This window comes from Anabrus simplex, chromosome 10 (genome assembly GCF_040414725.1).
Source record: "Anabrus simplex isolate iqAnaSimp1 chromosome 10, ASM4041472v1, whole genome shotgun sequence".
NCBI lineage: Eukaryota > Metazoa > Arthropoda > Insecta > Orthoptera > Tettigoniidae > Anabrus > Anabrus simplex.
The window spans coordinates 73495847-73519527 of record NC_090274.1 but is presented as its reverse complement, the minus strand read 5'-3'; the positions used below and the strand labels follow the sequence as shown (position 1 = coordinate 73519527).

The 23681-nt window shown below is 39.7% G+C and overlaps 1 protein-coding gene across 2 annotated transcripts in view; it reads right to left on the bottom strand.

Annotated features, from left to right (window-relative positions):
• The window catches only part of cbc (crowded by cid), a 121785-nt gene that overhangs the window by 64226 nt on the left and 33878 nt on the right, over positions 1-23681 (bottom strand). For both annotated transcript variants that reach the window (XR_010861062.2, XM_067154462.2), the window contains exons 3-4: positions 22578-22797; positions 11723-12084 (exon numbers count right to left, since the gene is read on the bottom strand). Coding sequence is in view for 1 of the 2 variants with exons in the window: in XM_067154462.2 (XP_067010563.1) it covers positions 11723-12084; positions 22578-22797 (582 nt within the window). In the remaining variant the exon portion in view is untranslated. The remainder of the gene's footprint in view (positions 1-11722; positions 12085-22577; positions 22798-23681) is intronic.

Here is a 23681-nt window from a genome sequence, read left to right as displayed (position 1 = left end):
AGAATAAATTGACATGGTCTGAACATGTTACAAGGATGGAGGAGGGAAGAATACCAAAACAATTGTTGGAGGCTAAGATAGAAGGAAAGAGGGCAAGAGGGAGGCCCAGAGCAAGATGGATGGACTCTATCAAGAACAGTATAAGAAAAAGAAGACTGGACTGGAATACAATTACTGAAGAGGAGTTGTCGAAGGAGGGGCAACGGTGGAGAAGTGCCATCAACACCATGACCTGGCAGGAGCTGGACAAGGGGAAATGACAATGATGATGACTTATGTTTTGCAAATGAAAAAAAAAAAAAAAAATGTCTGACAGATTACTGAATAAATAGTTTCTTGAAATACTGTTATGGTTACCCTATTCTGATAATGTAAAATGTGCATTTCAATTACAAAATAACAACAATAATGAAAATGACATAAAACAATAATTGTTCAATAATAATAACTACAGCCTGCAAGTTAGGCTAAATGCCTTTTTTTTTTTTATCTGGGTGGATACATCAAAGTGTCACATACAGACAAACATGTTTCTGTACGTTTGGGAAAGCTAGAACCAGTTATTATTTTGCCTTTCTTGCATATTTTAGCTTCTGTAGCCTATTTGCTAGTTTAATGCCATTTTTTGCCTTTTCTTAAGTTGTTGTTGATATTTTCTGCTGTTATTTACGTATTAAAATTAATCAATGGAAAGAAAAAAATACAATTCCAATGTACTGTATTAATAATAAAGAAAAAATTCATTTTAACTTAACAAATAAAAAAATAACACTTACATGAACGGTATTTTCATATTACACAAATATCTGCTGAAATCTCTATAAGGCAAATGGTGGAGAGGGTTGCCAGGTCCCATCCTTGCTACGTACAATTTTGTGCTGGAGGTGATTATTGTTTTAAGAGGAAGAACAACTTGGTGACCATCATCTGATAACACTAATCAGAAGGAAAACAGAAGAGGTCCAATACTTTGAAAAATGAAGGTATCGGTTAAAGAAAGGGAAGGCCCCCGAAGAACACGAAAGAGATCAGGGAGGTCAGACAGGAAAGGCAAGAGCAAGGAACCTATCACAAGTAAGACTCAGCTAGAGGAACCCTGGCCCCCCTTTCTGTTGCCTCCTCTTACGACAGACATGGGATACCGTCAACGTTATTCTACCATCCCCACCCACAGCGGGATGTAAGATGTGTGTTACGTAGCTTACTTTAAATCATCTTTATTATTTTAGTGCCCATTTTTGTCATTATAAATGCTTATTTTAGCAAAAATAAATGCCCGAACTTCCGGGCTGTAGTAACAACAATAATGAAAATTGGAGGTCGTACGAAATCTGTATATATTTTTACGAGGACGGTTTGAAAAGTTCTCAGAATCACCGCTAGATGTCAGTGCTAGAGCAACAAGGTTCCCGCGCAATAATCACACATCCTTTGTGAGTGAACACATGGCGCGTCAGTGCTCTAGCTGCAGGAGTGTGGTAGTGGCGAGTCTTTGTTGTTGTTCCCGCATAGTGACAATGGAAAAAACTGAGATTCGAGCAGTGATTAAATACTTTGTAAAGAAAGGTATGAAAGCAAAGGAAATTCATGCCAACTTTCAGAACACACTGGGGGACTCTGCTCTTTCATTTTCAACTGTTGCCAAGTGGACCAGTGAGTTTAAATTTGGTCGAGAGAGCTTGGATGATGATCTGATGATCCGCGTAGTGGACGGCCAAAAAGTGTTACGACCCCAGAATTTATCGCAAAAGTGCATAAAATGGTCGTGGAGGATCGTCGACTGAAAGTGTGGGAGATTGCTGAAGCTGTAGGGATGTCTTCTGACTGGGTATATTATAATTTAACTGAAGAATTGGGTATGAAAAAATTATCCGCAAGATGGGTGCCTCGGCTCTTGACATTGGACAATAAACACACCAGATTGGAAATGTCTGGCCCGTTTTTTGTGCAACCAACAAGATTTTTTGCGCCAGTTTGTGACTACAGATGAAACTTGGGTCCACTACTATACCCAAGAGACAAAACAGCAGTCAAAGCAGTGGAAACATGCTGATTCACCACCACCAAAGAAAGCAAAGGCAGTGCGTTTGGCCGGAAAGGTCATGGCCTCAGTTTTCTGGGATGCAAAAGGCATTCTGCTGATAGATTATCTTCCTACTGGCCAAACAATTACGGGGCAATACTATGCAAACCTCCTAGACCAACTACAGGAAAAGATACGCAAAACAAGGCCTGGTTTGGCAAGGAAAAATGTCATCTTTCATCAGGACAACGCTCCGCTGCACAAAAGTGTTATTGCCATGGCAAAACTTCATGAACTGAGGTACGAATTGTTGCCACATCCACCTTATTCACCTGATTTGGCACCAGCAGACTTTCATCTATTTCCCAAGCTGAAAATTTTCGCGGTGGACGGAGATTTTTACAAGGGAAGAACTGACAGCCGAATTGGAGAGGTATTTTGCAGACCTGGAGGAATCTCATTTTTGAGATGGGATTAAGGCATTGGAACATCGCTGGACCAAATGCATTAGTCTACAGGGAGACTATGTTGAAAAATAAAAGCAGTTCCACCGAGGTAAGATACTTAATTCTAGTACATTCCGAGAACTTTTCAAACCACCTCCGTATGTGATGATAGTAGCTCAGAAGGTGACATTGGCGAAGATGATATTGAAGGTACAATTTTAACCACAAATGAAAATATTACTGACATCCGAATATGAATTCGAAACAACATCTTGCATTTCATTAGGACTGGGATTCGTTTTACAGCCTACTGCATGTTCCCGTGCATTTCATAATTGTGTGAATACATAAAAATATCTACATATTAGTAATTTTTTTTTTTTTTTTTTTTTTTTTTTTTTTTTTTTTCTTTCCCCTAGATATGAGGGACTACGATTACTTTCATCAAGCACTTGTTTGCCGCAAGAAGCCAAGTGTTACAGCACATTAAGTATGTGTATGTTGGGTATTCATCCCAAAGGCTGGTTTGATCCTCTACAGCTCCACCAATAGCTGACACAGATAGCCTAGGTGTCACTGAAGAGGCATACTAGGAAAATGAGGAGTGAGGTAGTTTCCTGTTGCTTTCCTCACTGAGTCAGAAGTTGCTATTACATATCAGTCTGCCAAGCCCACTGAAATGCCCGCACCAACCGACCCTATGAGCGATATTTTCACACCATTCATAACAGGGACTGGCTGCATAAGGAACGGTGTTACTAGAATCGCTCATACCTCAGTCACTTTCATACTGCCAAAGCCAAGGATGAGACTGAGACAGGTCAATGAAAGTAATAAATTTATTCTAGCCCATACCAGAAGACATAGTGCACTGTAAACACTACATCCTGCCAGCAAAGGCATGCACATTAAATATACTAATTAACAATCAATGAATTAACACTGATCTGCATTTAGGCCAGTTGCCCAGGTGGCAGATTCCCTATCTGTTCTTTTCATAGCCTTTTCTTAAATAACTGCAAAGAATTTGGAAATTTATTGAACATCTCCCTTGGTAAATTATTCCAATCCTTAACTCCTCTTCCTATAAATAAATATTTTCCCCAATTTGTCCTCTTGAATTCCAACTTTATCTTCATATTGTGATCTTTCCTACTTTTAAAGACACCACTCAAACTTATTCCTCTACTAATGTCATTCCACGGTATCTCTCCACTGATATCTCGGAACATACCCCTTAGTCAAGCAGCTCGTCTCCTTTCTCCCAAGTCTTCCCAGCCCAAACTTTTGCAACATTTTCGTAATGTCGCTCTTTTGTCACAAATTACCCAGAACAAATCGAGCTACTTTTCTTTGGATATTTTTCCAGTTCTTGAATGAAGTAATCCTGGTGAAGGTCCCATACACTGGAACCATACTCTAGTTGGGGTCTTACCAGAGAATTATATGCGCCCTCCTTTACATCCTTACTACAACCCCTAAATACCCTCACATACTTGCCAACTTTCAAATAGAGAAATCAAAAGATCCTTACGCACAAATTTTTTAACATGCGCATGCGTAACACTCTTGAGACATCATGAAAAAGGACATCAAGGGGGAGAGATTATAAACAATACTAATACAATTATTTAGTTTATTTTCTGGGTTGAATCGTGTTGTTGTTATCTGTACATTACACTGCCTGGGAGACTGACTACCTTGGATCGAGTAGGGATATTTCAGTCTCCTTGACAAAGAATACTGCAATGTATTCAAAACATCGGCAAACTGTACGTATTGTAAAGATAACAACAACAAGGTTCAACCCGGAAAATAAACTAAATAATTCTACACACCGTGGAAGCTTCACCTCTAAAATACTAATACAAGTCAAATACAGTAGAACTGTCGTTTTCCCGTACTCATCTTCAATTTATTCGGTCCCAAAAATGTTCCATATAAAGCAATGTTAAATTTCCCTGCATCTATCATTTCTCGAACTATCGTTTTATCGCATCGATCGTCGAAAAATTACTTGTCCTTGTCACAATTCTCCCACGTTGATCAATCGTATGTAAGAAAAATATACCCAAGTTTTTTTAAATTAGACGGACTGCTCAACACTCTTAGCATATAATAGCGGCAACCCGTTATGCGCTAATGTGTTAGTAGTCTTGAACAAGGATCTTGGAGTGCTGTGCGCAGGTTATTCACGCGCAACCTCACTACAAGCCTCCTGGTGCCAACGCTTCTCCTCGGCCCACTAACCGACCCCTAGAAGCTAGAGGCCTGTTAACCGCTTTGTTGCCCTCTGCCCAATAGTCTCATTACAAGCCGTACCTAACCAAGCCAGACGAATAATCTTTCCTCAAAGCCTAGCCTTGTAACTAGCTCCTAAGCTGACAGCTTCGCACAAGCCTCTGTGACATCGTCTGAGCTGAGCTGCGGGAGCCACGCCCCGTGTTGGGTACCTAACCTATAATTCGCAAGGGTTCTATGGAATATTTTGCTAAATACAGGTTACCGCCGTGATATCGACGTATATCTTTAATTTGCAATAAAAGAACTGAACTTAAAGGTTTTCAATTATTACAAAATATGAAACAAAATGGCGTAAAAGTCACGCTTTTTATTTTCATCTTCTAAGCAACATTTTGATACCAGTATGTATAGTATAAGCTGAATAGTTAGCACATGTTGGCTTTGGTTCAAGGTGTCTCGATTGGGTCGAGGATTTTAACTTTCCTTGGTTACCGGTAATTCCAACGGTTTGGAGGCTGTCTGCTGAATTAAACATTAGAATTCATCTTAAGTACGGCTGCATTTTCATACGCGCGTAGATCGCCTATCACACGTCAACTCAAAAGACCTGCACCCGGCTCCGGAAGCCTCGCGCCTTTATTGTTTTCACAATAATAATATATTGATGATGATGATGCTTGTTGTTTAAAGGGGCCTACCATCTAGGTCATCAGCCCCTAATGGTACGAAATGAGACGAAATTAAATGACAAATTAAAAACCCAAAATCCTCCATTGACCACAATTCAAAACGTGAGGACGAAGAATGAATGGATTGATGGATATGAATTTAAAACGATCAGTGGAACCGACCCACAGTGCCTCACATGCACAGAAGCTGACGTAAAATAATAGTATTACTGACCAAGAGACTGCTTCTATAGCACAATACTGAATCGATGATGCTTGTAAGCGAAAGGAGTACAAAATCCAAGTCATCAGCCCCTCATAATGGTACTTATCGCTAGAAAAGTAGAACCCTGATAGTTGCCATGTTGCGGTACTAATCAAGAGTAGCGTAGACTCACGGTATTCCACACATTATGGTACTACTCACAGGTAATGAAATTCGCACATGTATTACAAACCTACTGTGTTTCGCACATTGCAGCGCCATTGAGAGGCAACGCAAACCTATGGTGTTCATCACCTAAGTGTACTAACCACAGGGACTCATACTATCCTGTGGTGTTCATCAGATAGTTGGTACCAATCATAGGCAAGCCAGAACCATGGGTTCCGTTATCCCATGGTGCCGTCATATAGTGCTACTAATCACAGGTACAGTAAAAGCCGTTGCGCTCTCGTTTGCTACTAATCACAAACCTATTTGGTACCTAACATAGTGGTACTACGTGCAAGGGAAAGCGACCCATGGTGTTCCCCGCGTGGTGGTACTAATCACAAACCGTTTCATGGTTCTAATATAATCATCCCTTGGTCACCTCTTATGACAGGCAGGGGATACCATGGGTGTATTCTTCGTCTGCGTCCCCCACCCACAGGGGGTTGTGTGTCTGGTCCGCGAGAGGTATTTTATTTCCCTCAAGTCCACTGGCAAGCCAGTTAGGACCCCCCCCCCATCCGCCACCTGGAACATGTCACGTGAGAGTATCACCTCTTCCCCTGCTACGTCAGCGTAGTAGGTTCGTAGAATAACCAAAAAATATCCCAATACAGCACCCGTATTTTATTATTTTGCTTTCCCCCTCTTTTATATGTTTCCCCCATTTAGTTTTCCCGCATCCGTCATTTTCCCCCTGCCCCCTGAAAAACCATGCATCGAGGTTTTACTGTATATGTTACAATCACCCTTGAAATTAAATACACAAAGTTACATCTTGATGAGAACACTGGGAACACTTTTCTTGATCATATAAAACAAGGAAATTAAGCAGAATATGCCTCCCGAAAAGATTGATAATTTCGTTTCTTAGTTGAAATCATTACGAACACCACTAACAATACTAAATACCTTATAAATTCGTCACACAGGATCTACAGGACCGGTTTCGACCTTTCTTAGGCCATCCTCAGCTGGTCACACAATCTGATTCTAATATACATGCAATTATAAACAATACTAAATCTAACAAGGAATGTCCGTGATGGAAACTTGAATTTGATATTTAAATTCACTATCTTCTCATAGATAACATATACCTATTTAGCGTATTATGCTACAGCTAACAATCGTCTATGTATAAGTGAACATTATATAATGTTCATATGTTCATATGCGAACATTATATACGCTCATCTGTGTAATCACGCATGTTTATCAACTCCAAGCCTAGTTTTAGAGTGAACCAAAAAACATAACGAACTTTTCAAGTTTAAGAACACTCCAAACTTTTTAAAAATATATTTTTATATATGTTATCTATGGGAAGATAGTGAATTTAAATATCAAATTCAAATTTCCAATTCGACGATTGTCCCTAATCATGAGAAACAACAAATATGACGATGTTATTGTCATGTGATATTCCTTGTTAGATTTAGTATTGTTTATAATTGCATATATGTTAATCTCAGATTGTATGACCAGCTGAGCATGGCTTAAGAAAGGTCGAAACTGGTCCTGTAGATCAAATATGATAAAATAAAGTATTGATTAGGTGGAAGCTTCCTTTTCATTTTAATTGTGTCTTAAGGTGGCATATGGACAGGCGGACCACCATGTTTTGAAGGTTTTTAAAAAATTGTAGAAAATAGTAGGTAGGTTGTAATTGTAACATATATATACCATCAAAAAATTAAAAGTGTTTATTCTAAAGATTAAAAAGTTGCATTAATATCTATAGAATACTTTTCACATTACACATTTTCCAATGGTATGCCTTCTGCAACAACAACAACAACAACAACAAAAAGTCTAACAACAAAGTCTTACACATAATGAGCTTGAGTGTGGAATAGTTTGAAGCATTCAGGGGCACAAATGCTACAGAACACATTGGATACCACCAGCACGTCTCTTTTCTCGTTACTTTCCCATTTTCCGCTTTTCCTTTATCTGCACAGGCTTCGCAAGTGCATCCAAATCACCAAAAGTCGGCGAATATGAATCAGTCCCTGCCTTTAATTATCATCACTTGCGTCACTTCGTTCTAAATGAATCTCCAGTCATCTGAAGATCATGAAACGTTAGCTAAATAAACTACAAAGTGCAAAATCACACCTGGGTGGAATATGATAGAATAGGTTATAAATGCCTTCATCACTAACATGAAGTTTGAAATCAGGGTCTAGATGTGAATAATCTACCTCTTACCGGGCGAGTTGGCCGTGCGCGTAGAGGCGCGCGGCTGTGAGCTTGCATCCGGGATATAGTAGGTTCGAATCCCACTATCGGCAGCCCTGAAGATGGTTTTCCGTGGTTTCCCATTTTCACATCAGGCAAATGCTGGGGCTGTACCTTAATTAAGGCCATGGCCGCTTCCTTCCAACTCCTGGGCCTTTCCTATCCCATCATCGTCATAAGACCTATCTGTGTCGGTGCGATGTAAAGCCCCTAGCAAAAAAAAAAAAAAAAAAAACATCTACCTCTTCTTCTAAACCACTGTCATCAAAAATCTCTACAATTCCACTTTCATTCAATGATCCAATCACGATAGCAGCAACAAAACACAGCCTAAATACTTCGCACGATGTAAACAAAACGCTGAAAGCGCGCACCTTGAGCAGTTGGAAGCATGGAGTGCAGAAGCATACTCGAGCAGAAATAAGCTGCTATAAGATCGAGAAAACGACAGAGGACACGAACGCACGGTATAGCTGTTATAAAAGTTTTTTAAAGTGATATGTATAGTTTCCACCTGATTCTCGGCCTGGTTGTGTTGACAATATAACAAATACGCGGGCCCGAGTTAGCCTGTCTGTGCTGTTATCCCACCCCGATACACACTCGGGCTCGGTCTCCAATGTGTTAATACACTGACTGACAGAGCAAATGCAACACCAAGAAGGAGTGGTCAGAACTTTATGCCAATTGCAGGGTAGACTGACGTCACTGAGGTATGTTCATGATGTGAAATGCGCCACTGTGCTGTGCACGTAGCGAACGATAAATGGGACACGGTGTTGGCGAATGGCCCACTTCGTACCGTGATTTCTCAGCCGACAGTCATTGTAGAACATGTTGTTGTTTGCCACAGGACACGTGTATAGCTAAAAATGCCAGGCCGCCGTCAACGGAGGCATTTCCAGCAGACAGACGACTTTACGAGGGGTATGGTGATCGGGCTGAGAAGGGCAGGTTGGTCGCTTCGTCAAATCGCAGCCGATACCCATAGGGATGTGTCCACGGTGCAGCACCTGTGGCGAAGATGGTTGGCGCAGGGACATGTGGCACGTGCGAGGGGTCCAGGCGCAGCCCGAGTGACGTCAGCAAGCGAGGATCGGCGCATCCGCCGCCAAGTGGTGGCAGCCCCGCACGCCATTCTTCAGCATGTGCAAGACACCCTGGCTGTTCCAATATCGACCAGAACAATTTCCCGTCGATTGGTTGAAGGAGGCCTGCACTCCCGGCGTCCGCTCAGAAGACTACCATTGACTCCACAGCATAGATGTGCACGCCTGGCATGGTGCCAGGCTAGAGCGACTTGGATGAGGGAATGGCGGAACGTCGTGTTCTCCGATGAGTCACACTTCTGTTCTGTCAGTGATAGTCACCGCAGACGAGTGTGGCGTCGGCGTGGAGAAAGGTCAAATCCGGCAGTAACTGTGGAGCGCCCTACCGCTAGACAACGCGGCATCATGGTTTGGGGCGCTATTGCGTATGATTCCACGTCACCTCTAGTGCGTATTCAAGGCACGTTAAATGCCCACCGCTACGTGCAGCATGTGCTGCGGCCGGTGGCACTCCCGTACCTTCAGGGGCTGCCCAATGCTCTGTTTCAGCAGGATAATGCCCGCCTACACACTGCTCGCATCTCTCAACAGGCTCTACGAGGTGTACAGATGCTTCCGTGGCCAGCGTACTCTCCGGATCTCTCACCAATCGAACACGTGTGGGATCTCATTGGACGCCGTTTGCAAACTCTGCCCCAGCCTCGTACGGACGACCAACTGTGGCAAATGGTTGACAGAGAATGGAGAACCATCCCTCAGGACACCATCCGCACTCTTATTGACTCTGTACCTCGACGTGTTTCTGCGTGCATCGCCGCTCGCGGTGGTCCTACATCCTACTGAGTCGATGCCGTGCGCATTGTGTAACCTGCATATCGGTTTGAAATAAACATCAATTATTCTTCCGTGCCGACTCTGTTTTTTCCCCAACTTTCATCCCTTTCGAACCACTCCTCCTTGGTGTTGCATTGTCACTGTCAGTCAGTGTATGTACTTGGGTTTTAAATTTGGTTTTGATAAGTGGTAAATTGTAGAAGCTCAAAATTTCTGTCATGACTTCCCTTAAGCTCATTTGAAATCTAACGTGACCGTAATGACAAATGTTCACATTTCATGACTGTTTGGATGAAAGATCATGTAATAAGGAAAGAAAGGAAGAGATCTACCTGACAGGAAAGGTCAAGGTCAAAACAGACATTCCTAAGACAAAGGTAAAGGGGCAGCTGTGTGAAAAGTGAGAAAGACATAAGGGAGACATTCCTGGATACACAACACAGGAAGAGGATCATTCAACACCAACCTATCCAACATACTGGAATCAAAAGTATTATCATATTTACTCGCATATAACACCCGTTTTTATCCTATTTTTAATGCTGGAAGATCGAGGAGGTTCTTATATGCGCATATCTCAAAAAGTAAGTGTATCAAAATATCCATTAAATAACTATCCATACGAACATCCTCGAAAATATATTTCAAAACAGGAAAGGTATTATTCAGGTCTCAATAAATACAATTATGGACCGTTGTACAATATTAGCCTGATATAAATCTACCACAATTGTGGCAAGTATTTGTGCGTGGTAGGCTAGGCCAAGTTCACGTTCACTGCGTCTGAAATAAATGGAAAATACCATTTGGGATATTCTTCTTTTAAAATTACTACTAGATGCATTATTATTATGGGAGAAAGTTTTTTTTAAATTGCATTTACCTGTTGTTACTCGTTCCCACTGATTCCATAACTCTTTGCGATTTCACATGCCTTAATTTGTAGCATTTAGTGAGACACTCTGTTCCTGCTGTTCCACACCAACACCTTCTTATCCAATTCAGAATATTTACCTGTTTCAAGTCCGCGAAACGATCTAACATTCTTTTTTGCAACCATTAGTTTTTCTCGTTTTTGCCATTATCTGATCATGACTGGTTGAACAGCGAATCATGGGCAGCGTCCCGCATGCCGTTCTTATCGGCAAACATAAGAAGCAGAATAACTTTCACCCTTACTGGTATTAACGTCACCACTCACAGCAGTACACAACTAATTCCAATGACATCGTAACTGTCCCTGATTACCAGCGGGTTCCTGTAATTTAACTGATAAAGCATATTGACCAAGACAAGAGTGAGAGGGTTGGCTGGCTTGGAAAGTGGCCTTGGGGCAGGGGTGTCCGAGACTTTTTTGTAACAGCAGCTAGCCACAACCTTTCTTCCGGTTATAAAAGAATGCAGTTTCTTGTACTGTCACCCACAAAGTAACCTACGATAGCAGCAAATCGTAGCATACCCTCCTAATACTAAATGCAAGAACGTCTGCAGGATACCGAATCGAAAATAGCAATAACGTGATAATTTCCCTTGGTACAATGTTAGTAAAAGGAACTCTGTAGTAAACATACTTCATTAGTGATCTGTATTTCAGATCTAATGTGCGAGGCAAATTTTTTTTCTTTTTCCTGACAAAAAAAAATGGGGGAGGGTCTTACATGTGATGGGGTTTTATACGCGAGTAAATATGGTATGTGAAATATTTCTGACATGTGAGAAGAGTGCAAGAGGAAACATCATTATGTCTAACAGAAAGAAACAGCCATAATTCAAGCACTTACACCGCCATTCTTGGGCAGAAAGACAACCTTCACGAAGGTGGGCATGTCTCGGACAAGTTCATTGTAGAGCCGTTCTTGATCTAGCACAATGATGATGTCCACCTCGAAGGCCTGGGCTACATGAGTTAAAATCTTGTAGCCTCCGCCTTTCACCCAGCCGCACGTGTTTATTATCACGCCCGATGCATTGGCTCTTCTGTTGGCCTGTAGCCGCTCCTGGACCACCTCCGCCAGACGGCTCACCAGAATGTTGTATAGGGTGAGGTTAGTGTCGGGAGAAGTATGACCAAAGTGGTAGACTAAGGGTGCTTGCTGCGAGAAACCCTCTTCCACGGCCGCAGGACGCTCAACGAGTAGCGCACCTGAAACATTAGCATAATTTGTACATCAGGAGTGACTGGAAGGAGAATTTGCAGAATGTTCAATCAGAAACACATCTCAAATAGTAAAGACACTTCCAGTGAAATGGAAGAAGTAACTCAACCCCTCCACAGCGCCTGCCACTCCCTAGTGCAGGAGAGCACAGTATGTATGTACACCACTTCAGTTGGAACACACAAATCGAAATCCCTTGGTTATACAAACGTACGGTAGTAAACACAATTTTTTGTTACATGTTTATCATCTCAGTAACACATCAAAAGTTTTCAGCGACAGAAGGATAGGAAGGTTTCAGCCGCGACTTTAATTAAGGTGCGCTCCAGCATTTGCCTGGTGTGAAAATGGGAAACCACAGAAACCCATTGTCAGATTTGCCGACGGTGGGATTCAAACTCACTATCTTCTGAATGCAAGCTCACAGATGCGCGCCTGAAAGTCATAGGAGAAAGGTACACACAGAAAAATAGAAAAGTATACACAGTCTTTGTAGACTTAGAGAAGGCATTTGACAAAGTGAGGTGGGATAAGCTCTTGAAGATACTTTTTAAAAAAATGGAGTGGAATGGAGAGAGAGAGAGAGAGAGAGAGAGAGAGAGAGAGAGAGAGAAAAGACTGATCAAGGAATTATATTACAACCAAACAGCAAGAGTGAGAATAAGAGGAGAATTAAAGAAGAAATCAGAGGTGTTAGTCAGGTTTGCTGCTTATCACTAACTTTGTTTAATATTTACTTGGAGGAAATTATTTGTGAATGTCTGGATGGTAAAATTGGTGTCAACATTGGAGGCAAGAAAACTGAATGCATAAGATAGCTGAAAATGTGAAGGACCTCTGCAAAATGCCTGACAGAATTAAACAAAAAGTGTGAAGACTATCGAATGAGCATAAACAAAAAGAAAACCAAATTCATGATACTTGGAGGCAGAGGTGAAAAAGCGACAATCACGAGAGGGGGAGAAATTATTGAACAGGTGAATAAGTTTAAGTATCTTGGAAGTATTGTGACCGAAGACCTTCACTCTATAACAGACATAAAAGCTCGAATTGCCTTAGCCAACAAAAACTTCAACAAGAAGAAAAATCTGTCTTGTGGCCCGCTAGAGAAAGATTCGAGGAAGAGACTTGCAAGGTGTTACATATGAAGTGTAGCTCTATATGGTGCTGAAACATGGACATTAAGGAAGGAAGAACAGAGAAGAATGGAGGCATCTGAGATGTGGATTTGGAGAAGAATTAAAGGAGTAAGCTGGGAAGATAAAATATCAAATGAGGAAATTCTGAAAAGAGTGCAAGAAGTGAGGAGCATGCTGACAGTAATCCAGAAAAGGAAGAAAAATTGGATAGGGCATAATCTAAGACATAATACTTTACTACAAGTAACAATGGAAGGGATGATAAAAGGAAAATGAGGGAGGTGAAGGAGACAATATCAGTTATTAGACAGCATTAGAAAAAGAAAGGAAGATTATGCAGAAGTGAAGAGAAGGGCACAAGATTGAGAGATATGCAGATCACAGCCATGATTAGACCTGCCGGATGGCAGAACAACCTATGATTGATTGATGATTGAATATCTTCAAGTGCACTCACCTTATGAGCCTTGCCACCACTACCGGCTGTGTTTTATTGAACCTGCCGGTACTGTGGACCATCGCCCGACACTGAAGTTTCCAAACCATCCACTCCATGGTCCGTATCGAAAAATAAATTTAAAAAACATGCAGAAAAATTGTTCCGCCTAATCGATACTTTTTATTTTGCCTTTGGCATATTTGATTTACAAGTACAGTTTCTTTCAACAGTTGGCTGGCAGGCGCGTCCAGCTTATCCGTTGACTCATCACTCTCCACTCCTCGACATAGCAACATGGACAGCACTTCACTCACTTTATCTGTGCATGAATTGAGACAAAAATTTAAATTAAGAAAATTAGTAATTAAGAATTAAGAAAATAAGCTCGTACCTTATGATAGGAGATGTTGGAAATGTCCTTCTCCTGCATCCACACATTACTCGCACCATCTTAGGAAACTCCAATTCACACGCATAAGTCAGTCTTCCGTGATTGAGGCTATTTCCCTCTGGATATGTTCTTTCAGTTCGTCCAACGTGTGAGGGTTCCTTACAGACACTTTATATTTTATGGTTTCAATTTTAACATTTTTGTAGCCTGCTATGCTGAGCACTTCAAAACCCCAACTTCTTGTACAAGTCGTCTTAGGAATTTTGTAGGCATATTTTCTAATCTTTCTGTGATTTCATTTACTTTTTCCTTGTTATGTACAAATTTTTTAACACTTCACTTCTTATCGAGTAAAGAACTAGTTCCTCTCAATTCGTTTACGATTTTCCGCACGGTCTCTCTATGTGGAAGGCGTACACCTGGAAATTGTGTTACAAATTGCGTAACGACTTCCCTGAAACACTCCTTTCACATAATTATTGTACATAAATAACCCTTTCCTCTACCGTGTACACATGTGGAGACATTATGAGAATTATACCCCGAAGTAACACTTCACAACTCAAGAACAGTTGGGGCGACAGATATCACTTAAGCAAATTATCACATAAATAATTTATTCTATTTTCACCACCTGTTCAATGCAAGCCACATGCTACGCGGGTGAAATCTACTTAATACTATATACACTTCTCACGGACATGTTTTGTCCCCTGTTAAGGGCATCATCAGCCTGTAGGTAACCTTGAGGTCAAATGTCTGAAACATTATCTGTTCCCACAAGGATTACACTGGAAAATACGATACACCTTAAAAACATCTTAGGTTAACATGTTACAATTATAATATAAAAAAGTGCCACATTACACACTAAGAGTATTGAGATTTGATATTTTCCATACTCATGACAATGAAAATGAAAACTAAAATAAAAAATAAAAGAAAATTTTAAATGAAAATTAAGAATTTTCAAATCATTGGGATAGTAACAGTCTTGAGTAAAGATTGTAATCTTCTTTGGATACATCAATCCCAAATGTTCTTTATCTGAACTTGATAAAAACAATGTCCATTAGTTATAAACAACAGCTGGATATTTAAGAATATATTAGATAAGTTGAGTGTTGTGATTAAAATGTTGTAAATTTAAAAAATAGAGATCGTATGTTTTTCTGTCGTGTTAAGCGGTGTCACAATTCCAAGTTTAGGCTGCTGCTTAATTTTTGAATTGTGTCCTTGACATTACAAACAGTCGTGTGTGAATATTCTTATTTGTAGATGTGATTGTTAGCCTTTGAGAGGGATATTGTCTGTAATGAATTAAAAGAGAAGTTAAAATTAGTATTTTGAAGCACGCGTATTGACAAGAAACTTCAAGTAGTTAATATGTTAATTGAGAAGTAACTTACTTGTCACGGTAGGTCTGACTGTTCCAGCAACTCCTGCCAGACTAACATTTCTATTCCTGGTGTTATACTTGTGCGGTAAAGGAAGGCAGGGGTGTAGAGGGGGTGAGGGGTTATGTTGATCTTTAAGCGCCTGTGTTGTTACTGGAGGGGCGTTAATAGGGTTAGTGTGGGTAGACCTGACGTTTGGTTTGGTGGATGAAATATTACATTTGATTTCTGTATCTTTAGAAAACCTACACACTCTCCCACTACAATTACGAATACCTCCCTACACCCTAAGGCCCAGAAACAAGCCTCATTCTATAGCTTGATATATAGAGCTCTGAAAACTCCTCTTTCTTCTAACAACTTAAAGGCTGAATTGAATTATATAAGAAATCTTGCCAAAATTAACGCTTTCAAAATTGACATGGTCAATCGTCTAATCAACAAGGTAAGGTAAGGGTGTATTCTGCCCGAAGGCAGGTCCGAAGCTCTGCAGAGGTGTGCCTGAGCCGGAGTTTACGTACGGTAGGGTGGCCTTTCTACTCCTCCATTCCCTTACCCCCCACCAACAGTGCGTGGCAACCTATCCAAATCTTGACCATGCCCAATGCTGCTTAACTTCAGAGATCTCACGGGATCCACAAACCTCATCCCAAACAAGCCTAAAAAAATCGAAATTCGCTACATTTACTTTTAATAAACCTGCCATCCACCAGGTCACTAATACCCTAAAGAATCACAATATTAATATAGCTTTCAAGACGGTCAACACTAACCAAAACATATTTCTTAACCACAATAAGGTCAATTACAATAGCGACATATACTCAAGATCTGGTGTATATAGATTAACATGTTCACAGTATGGAGTTTCATATGTTGGACAGACTGGGAGGAGCACACAAGTATGAAGGATGAGTTCTCCACCTAATCAATATTTTACATAGTGTCAATATTATTTACATTAAAAAAAAATTTACATAAAAGGACAGTACCTGTTTCGACCTGCAGGCCTAAGAATATTTTTTTTTTTTTTTTTGCTAGGGGCTTTACGTCGCACCGACACAGATAGGTCTTATGGCGACGATGGGATAGGAAAGGCCTAGGAGTTGGAAGGAAGTGGCCGTGGCCTTAATTAAGGTACAGCCCCAGCATTTGCCTGGTGTGAAAATGGGAAACCACGGAAAACCATCTTCAGGGCTGCCGATAGTGGGATTCGAACCTACTATCTCCCGGATGCAAACTCACAGCCGCGCGCCTCTACGCGTAAGTAAAATTGATACTTCTGACACGAATAAAGAAAGAAGACACCAGAATAAAATCCTGAATCTTTTTAATTCCTCTCATCCAAATATTTCATCCACCAAACCAAACCTCAGGTCTACCCACACTACCCTTACTAACTCCCCTCCAGTAACAACACAGGCGCTTAAAGATCAACATAACCCCTCATCCCCTCTACACCCCTCCCCTCCTTTACTGCACAAGTATAACACCAGGAATAGAAATGTTAGTCAGGCAGGAGCTGCCAGAACAACCAGATCTACCTTAACAAGTAAGTTACTTCTCAAATGACATATTAACTACTTGAAGTTTCTTGTCAATACGCGTGCTTCAAAATACTAATTTTAACTTCTCTTTTAATTCATTACAGACAATATCCCTCTCCAAGGCTAACAATCACATCTACAAATAAGAATATTCACACACGACTGTCTGTAATGTTAAGGACACAATTCAACAATTAAGCAGCAGCCTAAACTTGGAATTGTGACACCGCTTTACACGACAGAAAACATACATTACAAGTTGTCCATTTCATGACCGTATCGATGTTTAATCAAGAAGTAAGTATAAATAACCACCTAATCGATACTTTATTAATGCCTCAGGCAAAATTGAATAAAATTAAAACTTACAGGACATGTTTCGACCACTTAGTGGTCCTCTTCAGCTGTATAAATAAAGAACTGAAAAGAAAAACATTGACAATAAGCACAAATAAAAGTTCTTTGGAGACTCCTTTGATAAAAATGGAGGTCGTCAGAATAGGTCATCTTGTCTCTCGTTCTTGTTTGGAAAAGATGTTTATTCTGCGCTGTCTAGAGGGTCTGTCTTTGAGCGCGACCTGGTGAAGTAACGATGTGATACAGTTTGACAGTTCATGGAAAGCTCTGGAGAGAAGGGAAGTAGAGTTTCATCGTCATCTAAAATAACATGTGAGGGAGGAGGGAGATTGGGCTGTGCTTCTGCGATGTCGTGTTTGATTATATCTCTTGTTCGTCTAGTCTGTTTCATGTCTATCTAAATAAGCATCAACCTAAATCTTCTTTTAATTGTGAAGAATTCCCACCCCCCGTCATGAACTTGTCGAACACGACGTTTACAGAACAAGAATTACAATTATTAAGCAAAGGGCCTAATCACAATTGGCATAGTTTCAATAACAGACAAGTATTAATACAAACTTTAGCAGAAACAGAGACAGCCATACAAACCCTTCCAGTCGACATTCAGAATGACGTACGGTACGAAGCAAAGAAAAAATTTCCCTCCATAATTAGAGGGTTACTAACCAATTCCACAAACACTAAAATCGAGAAGGATCTTCAGCGTAAAATTAGACAAAGTGATGTAGTGATAACGAAAGCTGATAAAGGTGGAACAGTAGTAATATTAAATGAAACCGAATATATCAATAAAGCAGAAACTTTTTTCACTAACAACAAATTTAAGGTAATTGAGAAAGACCCCACCCTAAAAATTCAAAAGAATTTGAAAGGGATACTGAAGCAAAGCTCCTTCCTTTTTAACGACCAAGATATTCAAAAACTCATTAATATGAATCCAGGACTTCCTAAAGCAAGAGCTATGCCTAAATTACATAAAAAGGATGCACCTATGAGACCTATAATTAATTTTCGGAGAAGCCCCACATACAAAATATCCCAATTTATTCATAGGTTCTTAACTCATAACTACGTATTTTATACCAAATCTTTGATAAAAAACTCCAAAGAGTTCTGCATTGCTATTAAAGATTTCAAGTTAACTTCATCTCATGTAACAAGTTCCTTCGACATCAAGGACATGTACACGAACATTCCTATTAAGAACACCATTGAGATTATAAAGACGAATTTATTATTTCACAAACGTATCAGTATACCTGAAATAGAAAACTTCATTACTATCTTGGAATTCATTTTGAACCACAATTTCTTCTCTTTTAATAATAAAATATATCAGCAAGATGGACTTCCAATGGGAGCGCCGGCTTCTGGAATTTTAGCTAACATTTACCTCGACTTTTTGGAACACACTCAGATAGTAGGTCACATTAAAGGACTCGATCTCTGGCTTCGATATGTTGATGATACCTATGCCATAATTAACAAGGAAATAAATGATAGTCACAGTATCCTTAATACTTTGAATAATTTAGACCCAAACATAAAATTTACAGCTGAAGAAGAAGAGAAAGGCATACTCAATTTTCTGGATATTCAAACAATTCGTAAAGACAACCATTTCCAATTTAAAATATACAGGAAACCCACTTTTACCCCGACTACAATCAAAAGTGATTCTTTACATCCCATCTCGCAAAAGAAATCAGCTTATTATAGTTTCGTCAACAGAGCCTTTGAAATTCCGCTAACAGAAACAGACAGAAAAAAGGAACTTTCTTTCATTCGTCAACAGGCTCTACATAATGGTTTCAATTTGAACTTCATCAATAAAATCACCACTAAATGCAAATACCAACAACAAATTAAACTTAAACAGCATTCAGAAAAAGAAAAAGGATATGTAAAATTCACCTTTAATAACCCGAAGATTTACGAAATCACCAACTTATTCAAGAAACACAATACCAAGGTAGCCATCTCTACAAACAACAACACGAAACATAGGTTCTTTAGTCATAATAAAGCTAATAAACTTAAAGATGACGAATTCCAGGAATCGGGTATTTATAAGCTGACTTGTGCTCAATGTAAAAAAACTTACGTGGGACAATCTGAAAGGAACTTCTCAATTAGATATCAAGAACACGTCAATGCTGAAAGATACAAAAGATTCTCTGCCATGGGATCCCATATGAAAGAGTCCAACCACAAATTCACCAATATAAAACAGGACCTTCAAATTATCTGTATGATTAATAAAGGTAATCTTATGAACAACCTGGAAAACATCCACATCGTTCTTGATAAATTGGAAAACGGTGAAGAGAATCTCAACGAAAACAACGAGCATAAAAACATCTTATATGAGAATATTAGCAAATACTTAGAATGGGTAGACATGAAACAGACTAGACGAACAAGAGATATAATCAAACACGACATCGCAGAAGCACAGCCCAATCTCCCTCCTCCCTCACATGTTATTTTAGATGACGATGAAACTCTACTTCCCTTCTCTCCAGAGCTTTCCATGAACTGTCAAACTGTATCACATCGTTACTTCACCAGGTCGCGCTCAAAGACAGACCCTCTAGACAGCGCAGAATAAACATCTTTTCCAAACAAGAACGAGAGACAAGATGACCTATTCTGACGACCTCCATTTTTATCAAAGGAGTCTCCAAAGAACTTTTATTTGTGCTTATTGTCAATGTTTTTCTTTTCAGTTCTTTATTTATACAGCTGAAGAGGACCACTAAGTGGTCGAAACATGTCCTGTAAGTTTTAATTTTATTCAATTTTGCCTGAGGCATTAATAAAGTATCGATTAGGTGGTTATTTATACTTACTTCTTTTAGAAAACATACAATCGTTTTTTAAATTTACAATATTTTAATCACAACACTCAACTTATCTAATATATTCTTAAATATCCAGCTGTTGTTTATAACTAATGGACATTGTTTTTATCAAGGTCAGATAAAGAACATTTGGGATTGATGTATCCAAAGAAGATTACAATCTTTACTCAAGACTGTTACTATCCCAATGATTTGAAAATTCTTAATTTTCATTTAAAATTTTCTTTTATTTTTTATTTTAGTTTTCATTTTCATTGTCATGAGTATGAAAAATATCAAATCTCAATACCCTTAGTGTGTAATGTGGCACTTTTTTATATTATAATTGTAACATGTTAACTTAAGGTGTTTTTAAGGTGTATCGTATTTTCCAGTGTAATCCCTGTACGAATAGATAATGTTTCAGACATTTGACCTCAAGGTTACCTACACGCTGATGATGCCCTTAACAAGGGGCGAAACATGTCCCTGAGAAGTGTATATAGTATTAAGTAGATTTCACCCACGTAGCATGTGGCTTGCATTGAACAGGTGGTAATAATAGAATAAATTATTTATGTGATAATTTGCTTATAGTCAGCTTCAATACAGACCAATCATGAGAACTGTCTCTTGCAAGATAACACTTAATACATGTTCTAAGCACAGACCTGAACTGCAAAGTGCGGGCATTCCAGTGCTGTTACTGCGCCGTGTAACAGGAAGTGATGAGTCAACAGGAGGCAGATAAACTGGGCGCGCCTGCCGGCCAATCGATGAGAGAAACTCGCTGTAGTACGTTGTGCCATTTTGACTGACTAAATATCATTAGCTACACTTTTCTGGTTTAGGTAGAAATTCATATAAGTACAGAGACATATCATATTCCATGTGAATCTTAATAATAATAATAATATTATTTGCTTTACGTCCCACTAACCATTCTTTTAAGGTTTTTGGAGATGCCGAGGTGCCAGAATTTAGTCCCGCAGGAGTTCTTTTACGTGCCCGTAAATCTACCGACATGAGATTATCGTATCTGAGCACCTTCAAATACCACCGGACTGAGCCAGGATCGAACCTGCCAGGCTGGGGTCAGAAGGCCGCGCCTCAACCATGTGAGCCACTCAGCCCGACATGTGAATCTTAAAACAATCTTTAACATTTTAAAAATTAAACAATGAACCTTTGAAAACATAGGAGGGAACAAGGGGGAAGGGGGGAGGTTAAGAACTTAGCTATGTCTATTTTGGTTAAAACTTATGGCTAATAAACATTTCTAAAAACGTCATAACTGATGACTAGAAATGTTTTGTTTTTGTTCTTTTTGTGTTCCCATAACACGGAACGTAGAAATGTAAACTGTCTTCTTACAGCATCATGTATGAACCGGAAATTCTTAGTTGTGTGTTGTATATTGAGGCTAATGATATTTGTGGTGGAATTTAATGTTACTCCGAGAATTCTTAAGTTTGTGCAACACCTGTTCGTGCACCGAAAAGTTAGCTGGTTTGCGACATGACCCCGAATATAGGAGTGTTGCCCCACATTTTTACTACTTTGAGAGTGGCCGTGCACCCGTAGCCTCAGCTTTTTACCTTACACCACAATATGCTCCCAGTCTCCTGCTAACTACGTCCGGCATACTGGCCCCAGGGCAGATTTCACAGCAACAATAATCCCTCCCCCAGTTTCACTTTGCCACTATGGACCTGATGTCTGTCTTGAAGAAACATAAAGTAGTAATTAGAAAAGAGTTCATTATCATCAAGAGAGTCATTCAACCAAGTTTCTATAACACAAATACAATCTAGCCCGGAGGCACTGAAAGCAACGTTAAAGCCTGTCAAATCATTACGTATTCTTCCCACTGTCTCGTCAAGGTCCTGGGTTCAGTTGTACATCAGTGGACGAAGCCAATAGAAGCACAAATCCTTGGGCTAGAGTTTGTATTTTGTTTTCTCGTGGGTTGGCCACCTGCTTGTAATGTCACCAGATAAATAATTCCATTTAAAGCCAGCATGTGGGACAAAATATGAAGCTCAAAGACTTTCACTAGACAGTTTCCCAATGCTTTTTATATCTTATGTCCAAGTCTAACACATTGTCATCCCAGAGGCAAACATGAACGGACATGGAACAACATTTGAACAATACTAAGAGACAAAAAGCATGGAGCGATACTGACATACATTTACACCTGGACATCATGAGTAGACAGCAAATGACAATGAATTATAGATGTTTGTATAGAAACACTTAAAAATAATCAATTTTCAAACCGTGAGAAACAATCAATTTTTATTCTTGATAAAAGACATAGCTCCTCTTGTTAACATCACAAAACCTTTAAAATAGGCTCACCTATAGTTCCTGGAATAGAGATCTGGCCTTGCCCCACGTCCAGGTCTACAAAAACCGGGCGTCTTCCCATGCGCACTGCATAGTTGAGGAGAAGACGACAAAGAGTAGACTTGCCAACGTCTGTGGGGCCGACAATCATCGTGATGGGTCCTCGAGTGTTTTCCTCGGCTGCCTTCTCTCTTAACTTTTCCAAGCATGCATGTGCATTCAGGTACATGACCTAAAAAACCAAAAAGATACTTAAACCATGCAGAGAATACTAGAGAACAAAATGTTTTGTTTAAGATGGAACTTACCTCACAGCAGGTTTTATAAACAAATTGACAAAGAGCAAATTACTCCCAGAAAAGCTCAGAAGAAAATTCACACACACTTGTCAAATAACTTCTTTAACCCTTTGAGATTGGGTTGTCAAAGCACTGACATACAATTTAGGTTTTTGCACACTCATAAATAAAACCCCATTATAAATTAATGTAGAGGCACATAATACATTATATTTTTAATATGGCTAAGCCATATATGTAAAAAGTGAAAATTCATACAATCTTTTTCTTCTTTTTTTTTTGCTTTGAGTCGCACCGACACAGATAGGTCTTATGGCGATGATGAGATAGCAAAGGCCTAGTAGTGGGAAGGAAGCAGCCGTGCCTTAATTAAGGCCTGGTGTGAAAATGGGAAACCACAGTGGGGTTCGAACCCACACAGTCATGACTTTCATAGACATAGAAAAGGCTATAGTGTTCCCAGAGAGAAGGTTTGGGAAACCATGGATGAAAAGAGACTCTGAAGAGAAATGTTAGAAATGGTGCAAGCAATGTACAACAACCGTGTTAGCAGAAGGCAGGGGAGTGTGCTGTCACTTCTCTTGTTTATTATGATCATGGACGAAACTGTAAAGGAAACAAAGGAAGCCTATGGAGATAAAGAGATGAAGATACTGTTATTTGCAGATGATGATGTGATCTGGGGAAAGAACAGCAAAGAAGTGCAACAACTAGATGTACTGAACTAAAAAACTGAGAGATATGGCATGAAAAATCAGTACAGAGAAAAGCAAGCCTATGGTGATGTCGAGAGGGGAAAGGCAAGGAAAGAGCACTA